This window comes from Lampris incognitus, chromosome 12 (assembly GCF_029633865.1).
Source record: "Lampris incognitus isolate fLamInc1 chromosome 12, fLamInc1.hap2, whole genome shotgun sequence".
In the NCBI taxonomy this organism is placed as follows: domain Eukaryota; kingdom Metazoa; phylum Chordata; class Actinopteri; order Lampriformes; family Lampridae; genus Lampris; species Lampris incognitus.
This window is the reverse complement of record NC_079222.1, coordinates 27,911,582-27,934,660: the sequence shown is the minus strand read 5'-3', so window position 1 is coordinate 27,934,660 and position 23,079 is coordinate 27,911,582. Positions and strand designations below refer to the sequence as shown.

At 43.0% G+C, this 23,079-nt stretch overlaps 1 protein-coding gene across 1 annotated transcript in view; it reads right to left on the bottom strand.

Moving 5' to 3' along the window:
- Positions 1-9,419: 9,419 nt before the first annotated feature.
- The window catches only part of ssh1b (slingshot protein phosphatase 1b), a 48,333-nt gene continuing 34,673 nt past the window's right edge, over positions 9,420-23,079 (bottom strand). Inside the window, exons 9-16 of the mRNA XM_056290918.1 lie at positions 22,758-22,952; positions 15,772-15,865; positions 14,738-14,866; positions 13,386-13,432; positions 12,642-12,788; positions 11,866-12,066; positions 10,749-11,415; positions 9,420-10,331 (exon numbers count right to left, since the gene is read on the bottom strand). Of these exons, the coding sequence (XP_056146893.1) occupies positions 9,582-10,331; positions 10,749-11,415; positions 11,866-12,066; positions 12,642-12,788; positions 13,386-13,432; positions 14,738-14,866; positions 15,772-15,865; positions 22,758-22,952 (2,230 nt within the window). The 3' untranslated portion in view covers positions 9,420-9,581. The remainder of the gene's footprint in view (positions 10,332-10,748; positions 11,416-11,865; positions 12,067-12,641; positions 12,789-13,385; positions 13,433-14,737; positions 14,867-15,771; positions 15,866-22,757; positions 22,953-23,079) is intronic.

Here is a 23,079-nt window from a genome sequence, read left to right as displayed (position 1 = left end):
TGTCTGTCCTGTCTTTCCTATCTCTTCAGCCCAATCTGAAACATCAAGAGACACCCCCTTTTTCTCTAGAGCTTTGTCCAACTTCTGGCCCATTGTTGTTGTTTTCAAGTACTGTAAAAAGAAAGACAAAAGTCGAGAAAGAGAAGTGATTCATTGACATCCAATTGTACTACAAATGAGGCCGGGATGCCTCCCAGTTCCCAAAGTGATGCAGAACTCACTCGTTACCTTAAACTATCTTAACCATTTTTTTGTTTTTGCATACACCACTAAAACTTTCACTCCCAATAGGTCTTCCAATCTCTTCCCATTCTGTCTGAATGGAATGTTGTGGTGGCTATAATTAAATCTGACTGCCACCAGTGAGTCAGAGGCTAAAAAGGAAACAGGACAAGTGGGATAATAGATCATTTGCCTGCTGCCAAGGTCAAATAAAAAACTCAGGGAATGTGTGAAAGGTGAGATGTTTCACATTATGTATAAATGTAGACTTTCTAAAAATATGAAGTTCGTCACCTGTCCTTTTGTTGTTGTTGTTTTTTGTTCTTTAGCTTAATAATTCTTAATATATTAACCAATACTTCTCATCATAGCCAGTCAGTGTTACTTAGACATCATGCACTTTAAATTATTTGCTGGGAGACAAGGAGTGTCTGTCATGTGTCCTGACCTTCCAACTGACTGGGTGTTTATCATTGTTTTGGTAACAAAGGCCAAAAAAAGGTTGCCTGGAACACTATATTTGAATCTCAAGGGCTTTGGCTTTTGAACAACACTGTCTGACTGGGGGACAGAGTTTAACTGGCAACATGATGGACACCAATGAAGGAAAACAGCTCAACTGTCTTTAAACTGGCATGTAGGCTGTCTGTAGTTGTAGACTACAAACATATAAATAACATTATCAACAAGCGGGCCTAATAATAAAACATAAATCACAACAGCAAACTGGTATGTATTGTTTGTCACCTAGATAAGGGGAGAATAACAAGGGGACAAAAAATGTATTTAATATGTAAAATTGTTGCTATCTTTCTTAGTTAACTTTGTTTTTCCACTGGTGAAAGGTGACTGATGAAAGACATGTGAGTGGGCCTCTTGACCCTCATATCTGATTAAGCTCTCTGCCACTTAAGCTACTCCAAATCTTGGAATTGTTGAGTGACAATTGATTTTTTTTTCAAACTTTTTCCATTTGGCCAACATGATTGCACATGGCAATTCACACTATATCATAACTATATCTTTTTATGCTCAGCAGAAATATGTCAGTAGACAGTGGTTCTTGTTGGCAACAACGTAGCTCCGCATATTTTAAGGAGGTTTGTCATGTCAAATGGTGTAAAGAGCCAAAGAATTAGAATATCAGATGTCAAAAGCAAACATAAAATCCCACTTTATGCAAGTAAATTTCTTGAATTGGGATAAAAAAAACTGCATGCATTAAAGCATTCAACTGTCGATTTTCTTAGCTCAAGTTGGGGCTGTTATAAGTAATAGATGCACACTAAACATGCAGGAAAATTTAAAAAAAATTGCAGCTGGCTAGCATGTTATTTTTTGACATCTCTGATATAATGATGTCATATATCAGCCAGATGACTCGTGTCTTGCAGTACGTACTGCATCGAAAGGGTTATTTTAAGATGGATGTATGAAAGCTCTTTTAATGGCAGCAAATAACAGCTGTGGGAGGCATCTGTGACAATGGCATGAGGGGGGCATGTGATATTTCCCCTTATTTTGTCTCTTTCTGTCTCTCTCTCTCCTTTTACTACCCTCCCCTCTCTTCCAGTCTTCCAATATCATGTGCACATTTATAAGAGACTTGTGACTCTGAGTGCACAAACTATTTCCTAGATCCCACGATGCACCTCATTTTCAGTGAAAAGACTATGGGCACTGGAACAGTACTGACAAAGTGCAGCATTGTGCATACATTATAATAGTCAGCATGGCAGGGTAAGACACGGAGCTTAAGAATTTGGCTTGACACTAATGCCCCTTTTCCACTACATGGTACCAGCTCAACTCGACTCGACTTTTTCATTTTCCATTACTGGAAAATACCAGCATTTTGGTAACTGTTACCACTTTTCTGGTACCACTTTTGTCGAGGTTCCAAAAAAACTGGAGCGGGTACCAAAATTAATGCACACCAGCTACACTGAGGGGGTACTGTTACGGTAATGGAAAATGACACTGTGAGTCAAGTCGAGTCGAGTTGAGCCGGTACCATGTAGTGGAAAAGGGGCATTTAATATTGCCATGGTATTTATTTCATGGGTTAGAATGAGGTGCCATACAAAATGCTGTTTCCTCATGGTGGCAAAGTGTACTTATATAATGTAAAAACCCTGAATAAGCAATCTTATAGATGGGAGGAATGAATTAGAGTCCCTCACTACTGAGGTAATCACAATAGCCATGTACTGTGGTGACCTACATAGATGAGGATCTTCCTCTCAACCAGGAAACCGGTTCTGACCCTTAGTTTGTTTCTTCTTCTAGCCAGGACCAGAACCAATCGATCACCATGCACTACATATTTTACAACCATATTAACTTTTTTTTTTTTTTTGCCTGTGTCAGAGGTTGTCTGGTGCATAGTCCAAACTAAAGTAAACTCCACAATCATCTCAAAGCTGTTAAAAATGTTGAGAAGGTGCTCACCTAGTCTGAGGTTTGGTGATGTTCTGTCTGCTGGTTGCCCTGTAAGACCATCTTTTTTGTAGAAAGGAGTGCTTCTTCCTCTGCCACTGCAGCCTTGTGTTGCCGTGTATATCCCAGCCCTGTGATGTCAAAATGACTTCATTTGACTAATTTGATAAGAGTCCTGTCAGCCAAAAGACTTGCACAGACTGCAGTCGGGTATAGTGTTTCATGTTAGCAATGAAGACTGGAGAAAAACAACTATAGTGCCATAGTGTGGTGAGTTGACACTTAACCGATTTCACAAAATCAAATGATATAGGATGGGAATAGCTGATCTATGGTCATAGCTTTAAGAAATGCCGAGCTTCAACACAATCACTTTTAAAATGACCCACTTTTTAAAACATGTCCTTTTTGTAAAGTTCTTATTGATATTTCAGTTTTTTTCCATTTTATTTTTCTTACTGCTTGTGAAGTATTTTAATGTTCCATTCTGCAGCTTTCCTCTAAGTGTCTTCTGTTGTTGCTTAAGTGCAACTTTTCTTTTACTTGGAGGCACTTTTTGAAACCCTTGTTTGAATGGAACTATTTAGATTGACATTATTATGTTATGGGAGGCACGGTGGTTAGCGCCGTCGCCTCAAAGCAAGAAGGTCCTGGGTTCGAGCCCCGGGCTAGTCCAACCTTGGGGGGGTCGTCCCAGGTCGTCCTCTGTGTGGAGTTTGCATGTTCTCCCCGTGTCTGCGTGGGTTCCTTCCGGGTCCTCCGGTTTCCTCCCACAGTCCAAAGACATGTAGGTCAGGTGAATCGGCCGTACTAAATTGACCCTAGGTGTGAATGTGTGTGTGTGGGTCGGCCCTGTGATGGACTGGCAGCCTGTCCAGGGTGTCTCCCCGCCTGCCGCCCAATGACTGCTGGGATAGGCTCCAGCATCCCGTGACCCTGGTTGGGAAAAGCGGCTTGGATAATGGATGGATGGATTATTATGTTAGTTAGAAAGTATGTCACATGAACAGAGCACCAGCTACAGAATTAATGTAATCTATAATAAAACATATTAGAGAGGGACAATTATTTATTTCCATGACAAAAATTGGACAGGACATCATTTTAACAAACGTAAAAAAAAGTGCATTACACTAACGCTGCCGATGTACAGTACAGTGCACAAGTCAACAAAAAACATTTACAGTAACAAAATGTAACTCCAAATTCTGTACTTTGTGTTCAACAGTTTTCACTCATTCACCAAAAACACCCCAAGCTCTTTCACTGAAGGGAAGAGGGACAGTTTGTGCTCTAACCATGCACTGTCATTACCCCCCTCCATCTTTTCCCTCAATGTCCCAACAGTCTTTGACATTTGGCTCTTAGTACGATTGTCTGTGTAGCGTCTGCTCATTAGGGCGATTCAGTAAAATCGGTTAACTCTGCTATTTGGCCTAAATTATTTGCACTGGGTGTCTCCCCGCCTGCTGCCCAGTGACTGCTGGGATAGGCTCCAGCAACCCACGACCCCGATTGGGATAAGCGGCTTGGATAATGGATGGATGGATGGGATCTTTTTTGGCTGATGGTACAAACATGAGAATATGCAACATGAGTACTTGTTGAATCCCCCCCCCTTTTTCTCCCCAATTGTATCCGGCCAATTACCCCATTCTTCTGAGCTGTCCCGGTCACTGCTCCACCCCCTCTGCAGACTACCACATGCCTCCTCCGATACATGTGGAGTCGCCAGCTGCTTCTTCTCACCTGACAGTGAGGTGTTTCGCCAGGGGGAGGATCACGCTATTCCCCCCAGTTCCCCCTCCCCCCGAACAGGCGCCCTGACCGACCAAAGGAGGTGCTAGTGCAGCGACCAGGACACACAACTGCATCCAGCTTCCCACCTGCACACACGGCCAATTGTGTCTGTAGGGGATGCCGACCAAGCTGTAAGTAACACGGGGATTCGAACCGGCGATCCCAGTGTTGGTAGGCAACGGAATAGACTGCCACGCCCATGTTTTAAATATTCTGGAGTCCTGGATTGTATCCATGAGCACATATATAGCTATTTCAAATTGTAGTGGAAACATGATTTTTTTTTTGATAGAGACTTGTTTGGTAGGTTACTTTACTAGAAAAATGTGGAGAAAGATTACAGTTCTTTATACAGTGTGCATATATATATATATATGACTGTTAAAAGACGTGTTTATTTAATCAAATAAGTACCTTCCTCTCTTAATTTGAGATGTAGATAATAAGAGTCCATCCCAGCTGTGCAAATACCAAGTCAAAGTCAAGTTCTTTGCCCTGCCTTTGAGGCAGCACAGTGCGCTGCTACTTTTAACAAGATCGGACACATACGATATCAGTGTTGGCTATCAATACATGTAAGCCAATTAAATACATGTTTATGGAGACTAGTTACTGTGTAAGCCATCCATGCACAGAGTGTGTTTGCATTATCTCATGTGCCAGCTATACACTAAAAAGAGAATGATCACTATGCTTGTGGTAATGTACAGGGGGCCCAACTCTGTGAATGTGCTCACAACTCCTCTGCAAAGCCGAGTTTTCGGTATGATAGAGAGAATGTCCAGGGTAAGGCACTTAAATGCAAAATCAAATTCAAACCATGATCAAAAACAACTTCATATTTTGCAGTGGTTTGGGGATACACAGGGTAAGCTTTGATCGTAATTCCACAGCACTTTCCATAACCGTTGATAACTCCACTAGTTACAGTCAGCTCAGTCAGGCTGCATTGCCAGGAGCCTGGTGACGCTGAGCAGAGCTAGTTCAGTTAGCGCTGTACCTGATCACAGCAATAGGCTAAAAAAGACAAGCCAGCATGGTGATTTTCTGATGCTAACATTCTCCCACCAGTTGGTGCTGACACCAGTTTTAGTGTTGCTGTCAACAACTTGCAGATGTACAGAAGCTGCATTGTGCTCAAATAGCAACATGAGGTCAAGGACAGGTTAAAGCAAAGAAAAGAAATGAAATAAAACACAACAACAAATAAGTTCCTTAATCTATCTCCTGGAGAAAACCTATCTGGCCCTAATTGTCCAGGTAGGGGAAAAGACAGTGAAACTGATACGTCTTTTGTTTCCGTTCCTGCAAGATGGAGAGCCTGTCAGTGCCACCTGCAGTAAAATGTGTGTAACATCCATTGTCAAGTTTTTCCAAAGTTTTCCGGCTTCCCAGAGCACCCATATCTTAACATTGCATTATCGCCTGCATCCGTATGTCCCATACATACGACATCAGGTATCATTTGACATCCCTCCAGCACATCCAGTGTACCATGTGCAATAGAAAAAGTCTTGCAAAAAAAAAAAAAAAAAGATAAAATAAAAATAAAAACAGAATAAAATACCCCTGTAGTCAAACAACTTATGGCTGAACATGTAGTCGCAGAGCCTTTAGACCTGGGCTAACACTTCCTAGTTAGTGGCACAGCACATGGTTTTTTTCTTACCATGTCTATGAAATAAAATTAAAAAAAAAACCCTCCAATTCTTGGTGCTTTGTAAATATTACTTTCAACTGTGCCAAACTCAAACCTCCAAAAGATTTAAATAAAAAATAAAATGTGTCTGAGTTCACATCAGCACACTTGACCTCGGTAACTTCAAAATCCTTTGTTTTCTTTCTCGTATATGTTCCATTTACTCACTGTAAATGTGCGTGTTTTTCCTTTAATTCTTTCTTTCTTTTTTTTAATTTTCCCCCCAGTTGGACCCGGCCAATTACCCCACTCTTCTGAGCCATCCCAGTTGCTGCTCCGCCCCCTCTGCCGATCCGGGGAGGGCTGCAGACTACCACATGCCTCCTCTGATACATGTGGAGTCGCCAGCCGCTTCTTTTCACCTGACAGTGAGGAGTTTCGCCAGGGGGGCGTAGCGCGTGGGAGGAACACGCTATTCCCCCCAGTTCCCACTCCCCCCGAACACATGCCCCGACCAAACAAGAGTGCAGCTAGTGCAGTGACCAGGACATATACCCACACCCGGCTTCCCATCCGCAAACAGGGCCAATTGTGTCTGTAGGGACGCTCGACCAAGCCAGAGGTAACATGGGAATTTGAACCGGCGATCCCCTTGTTGGTAGGCAAAGCAATAGACCGCTGTGCTACCCGGACGCCTTTTCCTTTAATTCTGTATTGTCGAGAAGACAATATTAAGGGGGAGATCTTTTATGAAAAATTTACAGCAGTAGTGAACCACCAACAAAACTGCAAGGTGTCAGTTGCTTACCAACATGGGGATCGCTGGTTCGAATCCCCTTGTTACCTCCAGCTTGGTCGGGTGTCCCTACAGACACAATTGGCCCTGTTTGCGGATGGGAAGCCGGGTGTGGGTATATGTCCTGGTCACTGCACTAGCGCCTCCTCTGGTCAGTTGGGGCGCCTGTTCAGGGGGGAGGGGGAACTGGGGGGAGTAGCGTGATCCCCCCATGTGTTACGTCCCCCTGGTGAAACTCCTCACTGTCAAGTGAAAAGAAGCGGCTGGCGACTCCACATGTTTCGGAGGAAGCACGTGGTAGTCTGCAGCCCTCCCTGGATCGGCAGAGGAGGTGGAGCAGCAACCGGGACGGCTCGGAAAATACGGCAACTGGCCAAGTACTTTTGGGGAGAAAAAGGGGAAAAGCAAAAACAAAAAACTGCAAGGTGTGCAAAGCCTTTTGACCAAGACTCTTGAGTGTTTTTTACTCTCACAATGCAGAAAAAGCAATACCCCTAGGGGTAAAATGTATAATGGGTCTGATGGAAGTAGGTGTGCTGAAGAACCAGCACTGACAGCATTAGTGACAGTCATTAGTGATGGCTCTGTCAGTGCTTATAGGTTACCTGATAGGGTACCACCTTAAGGTGGGTTTTAACCTGTAGATGTCAGCAAAATCACTAAATGGTCTACGGTTTAGCCACGCCTTAAGTATATGTACCAGAAGGAAAAAAAAACAAACTTTCATTGTATCAGAAAATGTTGTCTGTGGTAATTGGAGGCTTAATGCATCTATAAATGGAAAATGAGTCCCTCAAATGTTTTGTAAGCTTTAGGAAAAGATTTCATTTTCACAGCATATATACACAATAAAAAAGTACCGTAGGCATATATTTGCTGTATGGAGCTGGACAGATTATGACCTACGAAAATAGGGTGATGAATGAAAGGGGACTAGCTGCTACGCTTCAGCTAAGATTCAGCAACACGATGTTTAAGTATTTACTGTAACTTACTGTCTAGATGCCTGATGGTAATGAAAGATACATTGCAGCAAAATATGATTTTGATTATGGCTGGCCAGAGGAAAGTGAATACAAGAGATTTTGTCATCAGAAAAAAATTGAACCCAGAGAGGAAAAACTCAAGATTTAACCTGATAACCTTTTCTTACCAACTGAACCCTGAAGTCTTTCTTCCACAAAATAAAAAAAAATAACAAACTGGAAAGACAGATCGTTTCTGTAGCACCCTGTTCTGAAATGCATCTTCCCCTACAACCACCATGTGCATATAAAGCAAAGTTATTTTTCATTAATTAATTTCAGTGTTACCAGCAACTGCAATTTCATAGTTACTGTAACATTCATGCTCAGCTGATGAATAACACATATTAGTTTGAATATGACAACCATTTTAAGCCCAAAAAAATATTTCTTTTAAATTTCAGTCAATAGATTAAACCTCTGGAATTGATGATTTCAAAGTGAATTGAAGCCAACCCCAACGTTTTCTGCATAACGATATATTATGTAAACCTAAACGGTGATAATTGTACTCACTTCTTTGACGATATTATTTTAACTTCAATAGAAAAGGTCAGGCTGGACACATACCCACACCCAGCCTCCCACTAGCAGACACGGTCAATTGTGGCTGTCGGGACGCCCGATCAAGCCGGAGGTAACACGGGGATTCGAACCGGCGATCCCCGTGTTGGCAGGCAACGGAATAGACCGCTACGCTGCCCGGAGGCCCACCGAAACCATTTTTTGACCAGTTTAAAACGCAAATGTTTTGAGGAACACTGCTTTACTAAGAGGCATACAAAAGCTGATACGAGATGTCTTGAAAATCCATTGACGTTATGCTTTTACGTGAAGCGAATGATCCAAAAGCAGCCACAGCAGGAAAAATACACATACTGTAAGTGAACTTAATTCAGGATTTAAATATCAGTGGTAACACGAGGAGGTATTGAATGTACTCAAGCAGAGGCTCAATAGCAAACATTCACTGAGCATTTTTTTTAGCAAATACTGTGATTTTGACAAACATAAAGTACATAGACAACGCAGTTAACAAAAAGCATTTCTTCTCTGTCAAAACCAAAGTGCTATCCTCAGCTCTTTTAGGGGGCACAGGGGAACTGCCAAGCTGTAAACAACATGGTCCTACAACCATCACAGTTTTCAGCCGTGCTAGTTTCTCTGCTGGGAAAATGCAAACCCTCTTTGTTGATGCAACATCTATGGCAAAAATACACTCAATGTCATGGTGCTGTATGGAGGGCTGAGGAGCCTCCAGGTGTGGCGAAGTAGGTGGGTTCAACAGGCAACCAGCTAGCTATCTGCCATATTTGAGGGAAAAGTTGTGACCTTTGATAAGTCCCCATCAAAAAAGATGAAATTTCCCAAACTGGCCGGGTAACATGAGCCTGAAACATAACGTGAGGCTTCATTCAGGCATGCAATACTTGGGCTTCTTTTTGGAAAAAATATAGGTCTCGTTACTGATGGTAAGAGTAGACTTTTGTGTCATGGGTATAAGGGTACAGGTATAAGCATAGCTGTGAGGGTACCACAATGGCAGTTAGCAGGTTCACAGTAGTAAAAATGTATCTAGCAGAGGCAGTGGGTGTTTCAGTGTTTTTTCAGCCTCTGCCTCCATCCCTACCCCCATCCAATCCATGCTCAGGCTCAACTTTTAAGGCAGGGGTCCTACTGGGAGCTGGCCCTCCATGGTAAAGCCTGACAGCCTGTCAAACTGTTCTGCCCTCTGCCTTACCAGTTCCAAGCCAAGTTCAATCCCCATTGCTGGCATCTGTAGCTGGGCCAGGGCTTGCTGATGGTGCTCTTTTTTGTCATCGTAGGACTCCAACTCAGAATGAGGTTGCAATTTTAATTCTTTAGTGGAGGCTATTGCAGGTCTCTCTCCCACCGAGTTGAGTTTTAGTAGTTCTGTAATGGTACCTGTGTTGGTGCCACTGCTGTCCCCTTGTACCTGTTCTTCCTCTCCATCCTCATTAGTCTGTGGCTCATCCATGTCCTCTGTTTCAAGATAACTGTGGTCACTAAGCAGATCCTCACAGTTCATGGGTGACAGCAGCTTGTGGCGATACGACTCCAGGCATGCAACTGGAGAAGTAAGAGTGTCAGGGACACACACAGCACAGCGGCAGAGATGACCACAGGGCTGGATCAGGCTGGCTGATACAGAAGTAAGGGCTGGGACTGGAACCACCACAGATGAGAGAGTTGAAGCAGAAGCAAAATGGGTCCCAGGCGGATCAATAGATATGGAAGGAGCTGCAGTGCAGTGACGGTTAGGGTTAAGGCGGTGGGTGCGACCTCCTGCTGGGCGGTCACAGCGTCGCCCTTGGGGCAGACGCAGGCAGTCTTTACAGGACTGGTAGGAGGGCTTCACTTTGAAAGGGTTTTCCGTGCTAGCACTGTCCTAAACAGAGAAAATATAAACAGGGAATACATGGTCAGTCACAAAGTGATTTTGTCAAGCACAGTCAATGCCAATATGATCTCGTTTCAGTCTGACCATACAAACATTGTTCCTCATCCTAATTACGGTGAAAGAGACAGAACGATGGCAGAATATGCAAATATACAAGGGCATGCCAACGCAATGCTACTTCATCAACTGTATGATGTCCATGACTGAAGAGACTAGACATAGACAGCAGGCTGGAAATTGTAATTATGAGACCAACTATCACTTATCAAAACATTATCGGAACAAATATTTACCATTACACCTCTGACATGTAAATAGTTCTGAAACAGACAGCACACAAAGGATGTCTATTGCTGTTGATGACAGGGCAGCAAACTACTATTAAGTTATAAAAAGTGGACTCACGTCGAAAGCTGCAGGGCAACTGCGTTTAGCAGCAAGGCGGTTGCTGTTGTTAGTGTTCAGATTGGCAAAACCCAACCCACTTTCCTCCTTTCTCTCTACTTCTCCCACCTTCTTGCTGTCTGAATTTCCAGGACACTGAGCTAGGGCTGCCATCTCCGCTTCTTCTTTCTTGGCTTCCTCCTCATCCTCCTCCTCCAAAGTACTGAACTCTAGTCTCTGTCTCATGTCTTCCATGGGATCAAGGCGCCCACAGGTCTGGGCAGCCGTGCCCTCTCCAGGCAAAACCAGATGGGCCATGGGGAATCCCTCATCCTCTAATAGGGCATCTCTCTCTACATCCTCAATCTCGATGAAAACCCTTTCCATACCTAGCAGTGGGGGCCCACGTACTGGGGTGGAAGGCTCACTGTCCAGTGCAGAGTCTGACAACCGTCTGAAGTAGTAATTGTAGTTAAGAGGGTCAAGAGGTTCCACCTCCAGACCCATGCCCCGGCAAGGAGAAGTCCCGCAGCCCCCCCACGCTTCTTCCTCCTCTTGGGAAGAGGCTCTGAGCTCTGGAGTCTCCTCCCCAGGAACCTCCAAGTCAGCATGCAGCCCAGAGGCTTGCAACTCATCTGAGGCATCATCATCTGCTCCAGGCCTCCAAATCTTGTTGTGGCGCTGCTTACTGAGAAAAGGAAAGTTTTTTTTTAATATATTATTTTTTTTTTTTAACAAAAGTCAAATTTTCCTTAAGATTGTTCCTTGGGTACAAGAGAAACCTCTCTTTTAGGAATAATAATGATCTGATCTTATCTATTACAGAAGCACCTTTTAACTTTTAAAGCCATTAGTTTACCAGCATGATCAGCCTTAGTTGGCGTAATTATGTTGAGTTTACCAGAACAGCATAAGTACCTAAGCAAGCTAATGCAATAATTTCATACATTGTTGAGTTATTTTAACTACTTTTAAAGCACACCTATGTGATTTTTTTTTTACTTTAACCTGAGGTGGTTGACACAAATCTAATTAAGATGTAAATGACATTACAACACTAAGTGATCAAATGACTTAAATTGCTATGGTGTAACTAAGGGCCAACTGTGTACCTGAGTTAATCCATCAATTTGGTTACCTTGCATCCAGAATGCCCTCGTACTCTGCCAGCTGTCTCATGAAACCTGCATTGGGCTGAGCTATACTTCGTTTTTGCTTGACAAGATTGTAGGCTTTCTCCAAAGACCAACCATACTCCTTCATGGCATAGGCAATTACTGTGGAGGCAGACCGGCTGACCCCCATCTTACAGTGGACCAGGCATTTGGAATTACTTTTCCTATGGGCCAATAAAGAAATACATATGCATTTACAAAATGAAAATGACATAATCATGTCAATTGCATTTTATCACGCTATTACCCCCAGTTCCCCCCCGAACAGGCGCCCTGACCGACCAGAGGAGGCACTAGTGCAGCGACCAGGACACATACCAACATCCGGCTTCCCTCCTACAGACACGGCCAATTGTGTCTATAGGGATGCCCAACCAAGCTGGAGGTAACATGGGGATTCGATTCAGCGATCCCCGTGATGGTAGGCAACGGAATAGACCACCACGCTACTCGGACGTCCATGGCTGACATATTTAACATTAAAGTAGGGTTTTTTTTTCCTGGCTGTGTGGAAGTTATAAAAAAGGGGTTCTGTGGTGACATAGTGGCACTATTTAATAGTGTACAAAATCCCATTAGGTTGTAATGTGCATAAATATATAATAGCAGAGATTTAAGATGCAATAGCTCTGTAAGATTTTTAATGTGGAAACCACTCCACAACTCTGGACACAACCACACTTGTTTACTCATAAACTTTAAATCTAGTTTTGTTTTTAATTGTCATGTTGGGTCTCACTTTGCTCTGACAATAAAGTTGTAGCTGTCATTCCAGTGGGCCAGAAGATCGGTTCCCTCCTCATCATAAACACGGATATTATGATAAGAGAATGTCCCTGGGAAGAAGTTGTCAATCTCCCTGGTTACATTCAGAATGTAACCCACTCTGCAAACAGAACAAATAGAGTGATCTATCAGTGACTGTTTTCATGTCAGCTAGACTGTTTCTTCATTTGTTAGTGTTTGTCTTTGAAATGGCAATAGTTCAAACATACGTATATTGTACTGTAGTACTTGTTTTAAATGTCTGTTTGATAGTCACACACCCACACAAATCAAGTACATGAAAAAACCCACGCAATCACAAACACATGTACGTGCAGAAATGTGCGCGCGCGCGCACACACACACACACACACACACACACACACACACACACACACACACACACACAAAGTTTAGAGTACAGCCCACTTTTAAGTTCATACTCAGCTAATTTTTTTATGTAATACTTGCTATTAAGCCCAGGATTATAGACTTCACTGAATGTTCATATAAGGTACTATTAGCATGTTTTGAATGTAATGTAATAGTGTTTATAAAGCCTTATAGTGATTTTTAAATGGTTATAAGCCATTCTATAAGGATGTAGAATGATCTGTTCATATACCTGATACAAAGAGTACAAATATACAGCAGTCAATCAGATATAGCGGAGAAAACCAGAAAAACCAACTGTCTTATTGTTAAGCGATTAACTCACCCACAGTCCTGTAATTCTTCAAGGTTGGAAGCGTTCCATTCTGAGCCCTATGGGGAAAAGAAAACAAATCGCTTATAAGTTTTGACTGGGGAGAGGTAAATAAAATACTGTGCAACAGTAAGACAGAAGGTCATTAATCAGAATTGAGTGGACAAAGGAGTGTGACAGCATAATATAAGTCAATGTTGACACATAACAGAGGACGTTGAAGTGTTGAAGTATAACAGAGGCACAACGGTACATGTAACTGTATTGAACCGTTCGATGCAGGACTTGAGGTCTGGAACGCCCTACACACCAAATAATTGCAGTCTACATCGTAGTACTTTCATTCATTCATTCATTCATTCATTATCCAAACAACTTATCCTTACTCAGGGTCGCGGGGATCGTGGAGCCTATCCCAGCAGTCACTGGGCGGCAGTCCAGGGTGTCGTGGTACTTACAAAACCTAAATTCAAAAGTGTGAATTCCACCCAGAAGGTTTTGGCAATGTGCCTTATGTTGTGAGTTAGTTATGGTTAGCCTTACTGGTGTTTTTTTTTTTTTTTTTTACCACCCATATTTTGACAGATTACACATTTTTCAAAAAAATGACAACCTAACCTTAACCATAAACACAACCAATATGTAATGCTAACCTTATCCCTAAACTTAACCACTATCTAAACTTAATTCTGTCCCTCCCCCTTTTCTCCCCAATTGTATGCGGCCAATTACCCCACTCTTCTGAGCCGTCCCGGTCATTGCTCCACCCCCTCTGCCAATCCAGGGAGGGCTGCAGACTACCACATGTCTCCTCTGATACATGTGGAGTCGCCAGCCGCTTCTTTTCACCTGACAGTGAGGAGTTTCGCCTGGGGGGCGTAGCGCGTGGGAGGATCACGTTATTCCCCCCAGTTCCCCCTCCCCTCTGAACAGGCGCCCAGACCGACCAGAGGAGGCGCTGGTGCAGTGACCAGGACACATACCCACTTCCGGCTTCCCACCTGCAGACACGGCCAATTGCATCTGTAGGGACGCCCGACCAAGCCGGAGGTAACACAGGGATTCGAACTGGCAATCCCCGTGTTGGTAGGCAACGGAATAGACCGCCACGCCACCCACACACCTGAGTGTCTTCATTTTTACAACAAGAATTATGGCCGAAAAACCACTGTTTGTTTTTCAAAATAAATGAAAACACATTTTCTTTTGCATTTCTTTGTTTTCCCCACTGTACTGAAAAGATACCGAACCACGACCACAAAACCGAGGTATGTATTCAACTGTGAATTGTGCATACAATCAAATACAATTGTGCATACAATACAGCTAAAGTATAAACAAATAAAAAAGAGGAAGGTTCTCACCAAGTACAAGTGGTCAAATATAAGTGTGGCCTTGTCCATCTGACCCAGGATCAGTAGCATCTCATTATCGATGAACTCCTTGTACTCTTTGAGGTTACAGTTCATATGTTGCTCCAGCTCATTACGGATCTGGAGAGAGGAAAAATACAGAGACAACCCTTTTAGTTAGACAACAACTTTTAATCACAGAGAGACATCATGTCTAAACTCTAGAACATACCCTACACTTGTTCAGTGATATTTACAAATTTTCTGACAGCTGTTACCACAAAGGCTAAACTCAACATTCCACAGCCACCAAGTCATTGGTAGCCAGACCTAAAGGATTGTGTGAGTGGATCGCTTGTGTCTAAGCCATAACTGAATAAAAGCTGATTTGAAAGTAAAAAGTTAGTATTTGATATGAGCATAATTTTAAATGCAAATGAGGTGAGCGTTCAAGTAAATTAACTTCGATAAGCGTCATCAAAATGGTGCCGCAGACGGTAGCCTCGGTTCTGCGCTCTCTTGTACGTTTTCTGTTTTTGTTTATTTGTTTATTTTCCAGTGCCCACTCACTGACCACATACAGCGGGGAAGAACTTTTAAGTCTCCAACTGTCCACAGCACAAACTGAACAGACTTTTTTACCGACTTTAATTGAATATTTTAATGAAAGCTTTGCCGAGGTCTTTATCGGTACAGCCCTGTGCGGACTGCGATGAAGACGCTGCAGCAGTGAGCAGGCCGGAGCGACAGCGAGAATGTAGAACCGCGGTCCCGCCAGTCCCCCTGACGAATGTCCGCTCTCTGGCCAACAATTTTGTATTTCTTCCCTGTATTTCTTTGCCTGTATTTCTTTAACTGTGAAAAAGAAAAATCTGATTCTATCTTAATTACTTTGCCTGTTAACTCCCAGAGTAATGGTATTAGAGTGCACTGTTCAGCAAAAGTAATGGATCGGAACCCAATATTGGTCGATACTTGAAGATTTGTGCACAGAATCGACAGCGGAAAAAAATATATTGGTGCATCCTTACTTGAAATGCACATACCTCTTTAGAAGTGACATTCTCCAGGTCTTGGAACATCATGAGGCTGCGTAGTTTGGCTTTAATGAGACACTCGGTCCTCTCTCTCTTAGTTGGCCTATGCACAATCAATCAAACCATGCATGAATAATATTATACAAATGAAAATAAGCATGACTGGGTAACAACATCAGTAGTCAAAAATAACAGCTAATGGGTCTAGCTGAAAATAAAGGACATCATCCAAAGCAGAGTTTTACTCTATTGCTAAGACAGAAGTTACAGATCATATGATGGCATACCTAAAGTAGAAGAAGTGGATGGCCATACATTGCTGTCCACACTTTCTTATGTGTGATATTAATAGCTTTGCTATTTGCTGATATAGTCCAGTTTCTGCACTGCTGAGCAAGCCATTTCGAAACCATGGGATCAGCCATGCCATCAATTTAACTGGGCTGCGATTAAAAATCAAGTTTTCTATCCCTGCAAACACTTCGCCTTCTGCATTTACAACTACCGTTTGAAATATCACATTAATGAAGGTTGCAATGTTAGCACAGGGTTTACTTTTTGGTTATATGAGCCCAAACAATTTATGGCACTTAAAAGTAATAGTTTGACACTGGGGCTGCAACGATTAGTCGACATAATCGACGACGTCGATCATAAAAACTCGTCGACGCAGAATTTTAGCTTCGACGCGTCGTATAAAAACAATCAGAGCCAGTAACGTTAACTCAAAACCGCACAAATGTTCATTTGTAACTGCAATGCCCTATAGGAAGTGCTGGGGGCAGTATCGCTTCCATCGTCTGATATAACTGCATTTTGCATGAACGACGAAGAGAAGAAGAAAGCGTATGAACGATGGCGGAAAGGAGAGCGAATGAGGCTAATGAAGAGCAAAAACCAGCGAGACCGAGACTATCAAAAGTCTGGGAGTATTTCACAGATGACAAGCCAAAGAAGTCAGTTAAATGCAGAATATGCAAAGCCGAATTGGCATTCCACAGCAGCACTACGGCGATGCACGAGCATTTGAAACGCAAGCACCCTGGAGCCACGATGATTGCTACTTCGGATCATGGGTAAGTTTAGCTAGTTAGCCACAGTATCGTAATGTTTACGTTAGCTTAAGTTACATGTTGGAAAACAGAACGTCTCAAGGGTGATGCTTGCTAAGCGAACGCTATTTCAGTTATGTGGATTCTGCGTATCCACCAACGAGCTGTATGTAACATTAGCTAAACCGCACCAAGCTTGCAGCATAGCACACTACAGCTTAGAGTTGTTTAGCTCCGTCATTTATCACCGAGTGTCGTGTTTTTGCAGACTGGAGTATTAACTAGCTAAGTTAAGATTGCTAACGTTAGCTAAATGTTAACGGGTTCTAACATTCACTGACTCTGCAGTAACTTACGCTATGAGCTCTAGGTTTCTTTTTTTTCAGTTGAAAAAAATTGAACTTTTTGGGCTAAAGCGCAGGCAAGACTGCAGAGACGGGGAACGTTAGCACCATCTAACATTAGCTAGCTATCTTACTTAGCTAGTCAATCTGCAGTCTGCAAAAACACGACACGGTGCTAACGTGAGCTGTCTGTAGCCTAGACAGTCAACTAGCTTTCACAGTGCGCTCTAATCAGCTGTAGCTTGTCGTAGCGTTAGCTAGTTAGACTGGGTTGGAGCATATCAATAATTCAGTTGTAAGATATTTATTCATTTAAATGGTTTAATTGGTATTAGGCAGTACACTAAGATAAACTGATACCATAGCCTACAACTTGTGATGATAATTAATACAGCTTTCTGTTTTGTTCTCTTTCTATTTTAGTACTAAGCAAAGGCGTGTGGATGAGTTCATCCTGAAGAGAGGCTCATGCACCCCTCAAATGGCTGGAGTCTTAACAGAGAGCATCCTCAACATGCTCGTCAATGACATGAGACCAATATCCATGGTTGAAGATGGGGGATTTAAGCAGATGGTCACCACATTCCATCCAGGTTACACCTTACCTTCCAGAACTCATTTTACTAAGCTTATGGAGGGAAAGTATGAAGCTACTTTTGGTAAGGTTAAAGATGCTCTTAAAGCAACCAAGAACAAGATTGCCCTGACAACTGATGCCTGGACCAGTGTCGCGACAGAGGCATATCTTGGCATCACCTGTCACTTTATAAGTGATGACTGGGAGCTCACTAGCTTCTGCCTTACAACCATGCCACTCGAAGAACGGCACACTGGACCCAACATTGCTGCATGGATTGAGCAGGCTGTGGAAAGGTTTGAGATCCCTCCCAGCAAGATTGTGGCAGTTGTTCATGACAATGGCTCCAATGTCGTACTGGCTGCAAACATCTTGCAGGAAAAACATGGGTGGGTGTCTATCCGCTGTGCAGGCCACACTTTACAGTTGGTGATCAATCGTGCACTGAAACACCCTCAGATCAGTAAAGCACTGGGAGCAGCGAGGTGTCTCGTCGAGCACTTTAAAAGGAGCGAACTGGCTTCAAGCAAGCTTAAGACAAAGCAGAAACAGATGGGAACCCCGGAACACAAACTTGTCCAAGATGTCTCTACCAGGTGGAACAGCACCTATTATATGGTGACTCGCATGCTGGAACAGAGATGGCCACTGACTGCGACTCTGTCTGACCCGGCAGTAACACAGAGAGGGAAACAATACCTAGACCTCAAAGCTGATCAGTTGACCCTGCTAGATGAACTGGCCAAAGCTCTCCAGGCCTTTGAATGTGCCACTGTCTACTTGAGTGGTGAAAGCTATGTGACAGTCTCCGCCCTGCCTCCACTAGTCAGAGGGCTTTTGAAGTCCACCCACACTGCCTATAATACAGCTCCTGTGCAGGCCTTCCAGGCGGCTGCTTCAGAGGAGACCACTGCACGCTGGTCAAGAGAGGTCACCATCACAGATGATGACCCAAGCAAACAGATCATTGCAGCTGCACTAGACCCACGATTTCGAAAACTGAAATTCCTGACACCAGAGGAGAGGTTTACTGTTCAGAATAAAGTACAAGCTCTGGCCCTACAGTCCAAGGATGGGAGTACTGTGAATAACCAGCACACCAGTGGGAATGAAGAAGCCACAGCAGCATCAGCTGACAAGGATGCCACAGACTCAGCTGAGGGAACTCCAAATAGGTCTGTTTCAGCTCTCGATTCACTGCTTGGATGTGACTCAACAGACAGTGACAGTGAGACCAATGATGAACAGGATGCACGCAACCAAGCGATCAGTAATGAAGTGCTGATGTACTTCGGAGAGCAGCCCCTCTCAAAGACAGAAAGTCCCCTGTCTTGGTGGAAATTGAATGAGGCAAAGTATCCAACCCTTGCATCACAAGCCAAATCGTTTTTGTGTATTCCAGCTACTTCTACTCCCTCTGAGTGTCTCTTCTCAGCAGCTGGGAACATCGCCTCAAAGAAGAGAGCCAGCCTCACTCCAGAGCACGTCGACATGCTCACGTTCCTGCACTGCAATTTAAAGCATTTATGAACTGCATGAGATCAGAGTAAGACACACATATACACACACACAGCTCCTCTCACTCACACACAGCAAACAAAAGACCTACAAGTCTGTCTGATCTGACTCATCCTCCCCTCCTGTTGGAGATGGTGGAGCCTAGTGAGTGGATCCACGTCCCCCTCCTGGACCAGGTTAACAGCCCCATCAGAACCGCGGTGCTGGGGCAGAGGCTGCTATTTTGAGTTACTTTTAAAACATTATTTGCACATTATCTTTACGTTTTGACTTGCACTTTAATTTGCATTGTTTAATTTATTTACTTTGTTTTTATTATGATTGATAATGCATTGACTTTCATTTGTATTATTTAATGTATTTATTTAGTTTTCATTATGATTGATGATGCATTTGATTAAACAAGTAGCTCCAAAACAAGTTCCAAATTCAAATGTTTCATGAGTCATTATTTTAATTCGCTATGGGATCGTGTTATGTTAAGACAGAGACACAGGGCGACATTCACAGGTGTGCAGACTTAAGCATGTGAGGTAAAACATGCACTGGAGCCCGGAAGAGGATCCGCGCCCTCAGGAAGCAGAGATGGAGGGTGTGAAAGAAATAATCGTTAGATTAGTCGACTAATCGAAAAAATAATCGACAGATTAGTCGACTACCAAAATAATCGTTAGTTGCAGGCCTATTTGACACACTCTTGTAGATTGCATGTGTTAGGCCATAAGCATGGTCTAACACATGCAAAACCACAATCAGCAACACATGAAAACTTCCATGTACATTTAACTGTTGTGTTCTCCACAGTACTGTAGCAGATTCAACTGACAAATTGTGCTTATGAACTCATTCTCCTAGGAAGGCAACTAATTATTAGGTATTACCACACATGAATATGAGCAGGTGTGGTTACATTAAAAGCCCAACTGTGTCCAGATCAGACTGCTCAAAAGAAATGATATCCTAATGAGCAAGATTACTGTGAAATATTTGAATGATGTCAGATGTCAATTTTCTTTAGTTATCGCTGGCAGTTTTCACTTAAAGGCAGACATTAAAATTACTTGTGCAGCCTGCAAAATTGATAGATGGGCAGGGAACATCCCGCTTCCACTGTCAAACGAGATTTTTAAAACCCTATCCAGATTTTACTTTTGTCTATTTATTTGTCACTTTTATGCTAATGGTTTATGTTCTTACTCAGAGCACCTTTGAAATTGAGGTTAGCCTTTTATTCTAAGATTTATGTCAAGTAGGGCTGGGCAATATATCCATATTATATTGATATCATGATATAAGACTAAATATCATCTGAGATTTTGAATATCACAATATCATGATATGACATAAGCATTGTCTTTTCCAGGTTTTAAAAACTGCATTATAGTAAAGAGATGCAATTTTCTGAACTTATTAGACTTCTAGCTGTCATATTACTTGTCTACCTGTTTAGACATCATATCCACATTACTAATGAGTGTTTATCAAAAATGTCATCGTGTAAATATTTTGTGAGAGCACCAATAGTCATCCATCAATATCGTCAAAATATTGGTAGAGGTATTCGGCCAAAAATATCGTGATATATGATTTTGTCCATATCGCCCAGCCCTAATGTCAGGTTTGCAGGTATGTGCTTACCAAAGCAGTACAAGAGGTAGTTTAAAGACCTGGTAGTTCCATAACAATACAGACCCCCGTCACATAAGGAAGTGCATCCAAACATTAGCGATTATAAGAGCAAGTACTCCTGCCCCTTGACCAATGTTGCCTCCCTCCCCAGCAAGCTCAACATTTCTGTGCTCGCTTTGACATGGCCAACAAAGAAATGGCCACCAGGGTACCACGACCCCTGGATAACCAGGTGCTCACACTTTCCACCTCAGATGTGAAAGGCACTATATGCAGAGTGAGCATCTACAAGGCTGTAGGTGGATGTAGGCCCAGATGGCTTCCCTGGACAGGCACTCAGGGCATGTCCTGACCAGCTGGATGAAGTCCTTATGGACTTGAAAACAGCCAGGTTGATAGCATCTCTCTCTGTAACTGTACCCTGGACTTTCTGACCAACCAACCTCAATCTGTTAGGTCTCCAGAGAGGAGGTCAAGCATCTGGTGTCTTGGAGCTCCAAAATAAACCTGGCTGTCAACACCAAAAAGAATAAGAAGATCATTAGATCATTAAGAGAATTCAGAGTGTCTAGAGGCAGCAGACACATCTCCATCTACTATCAGTGGTACTAAGGTGGCTAGGGTCCACAGCTTTAAGTTTCTGGACATCCACATCACAGAAGACCTAACATGGTCCCTCAACCCATCCTCCCTGGTGAAGAAGGCTCAACGGTACCTGTAGTAGGTTAAAAAGAGCCAACCATTTCCCCACAGCTCCTCTCAAACATCTATAGATTTACAATCGAGAGCATATTAACAAACTGCATAACTGTGGGTATGGCAGCTGCACCATCTCTGACTGGAAAACCCCTGCAGTGGGCAGTGAAAACTAACCAGTCTATCATTGGCACCCAGCTACCAGCCATCCAGCACATCTACCACAAATGCTGCCTGTACAGATGCATCAGCATCAGCATCGACAGGAACCTCACACACCACAGCCAAAGCCTGTTTGCCCTACAGCCATCTGGGAGATGCTATAGATGTATCCAGAACCGCACCACCAGGCTCAGGAACAGCTTCTTCCCAAGAGCTGTCACTCAGCTGAATTCTGCATTTTCCCCTGCCATAGAAGTCACACGCTCCGCCATAATAGGCAGTCTTGTGGCCCAGTACAGGAAACAGACAGTAACTAACCCCCCACCTCACACGCACACTCACTCACACACACACACACACTCACACACACACACACACACACACACACACACACACACACACACACACACACACACACACACACACACCCTACACCAAGGAGTCTCATGGCCCGACTCAGTAAATGGACTGTCAACATGACTGATCATATATGCTATGTCACCACATGTACATTTTCTCCTTTTGTATATTCTCTGTCAGCACGTGTACATTTGTATATTGTAAATAGGCATATGTTGCATTCATATTGTGTCTACAATTTACACTTAATTCGCCACTATTTGCACTTCACCTACCATTTGCACTTCACCTGATATCATATTTATTGTGGTCCTTTATAGTTTAGTTTTTGTCTACTAAAATCTAGTTTTTAGTCTTCTTTTTTAGTCTTGTTTTAGCTTTTGGCACATTCTGGGAGCTCACAGGCCTCTCTTTGACTAAGTTGAATTGAAGTGAGTTGAAGTGAACTGGATAGATTTTGAAATGGCTTGTACGGCACATTGCCTGTGCACCTGGTGGCACAATACCGGGTCTTTAACAAGAACCTGCATATTGTTAAACGTCTCAGCTATGTTTCATAGCCTTTATGGAGAACACAAAATGCATCCAACATTTACTTTTCTCTTGACTAACAATGCTGAGGCAGTATGAAGAACAAAGCAACCAATGAAGTCTTACTGGTCCACAAACATAGTGGGTGAGTCAGGCCGGGTGGTCTCTACATCAGTCATAACATTCCACTCGTTGATGCAGCTTTGCTCTGAGGTGATGGAGCTTTCATAAAAGCCCACCCAGGTGAGAGCCATACCCCCTGGGAAGTAGTTGTACCTGCGTGATACCTCACATGCCTTATGGAGGATCTGCAGGGCAGACCTGCAGAATACAGAGGAAATGTTCATCCATCAAAGTATATTGGATGTGTAAAAACAAGTTGGATGTGTAAAAACAAGATGATGCCAAACAGGGAGCACACAATTCTCTCAACACAAAATGAGGCAGA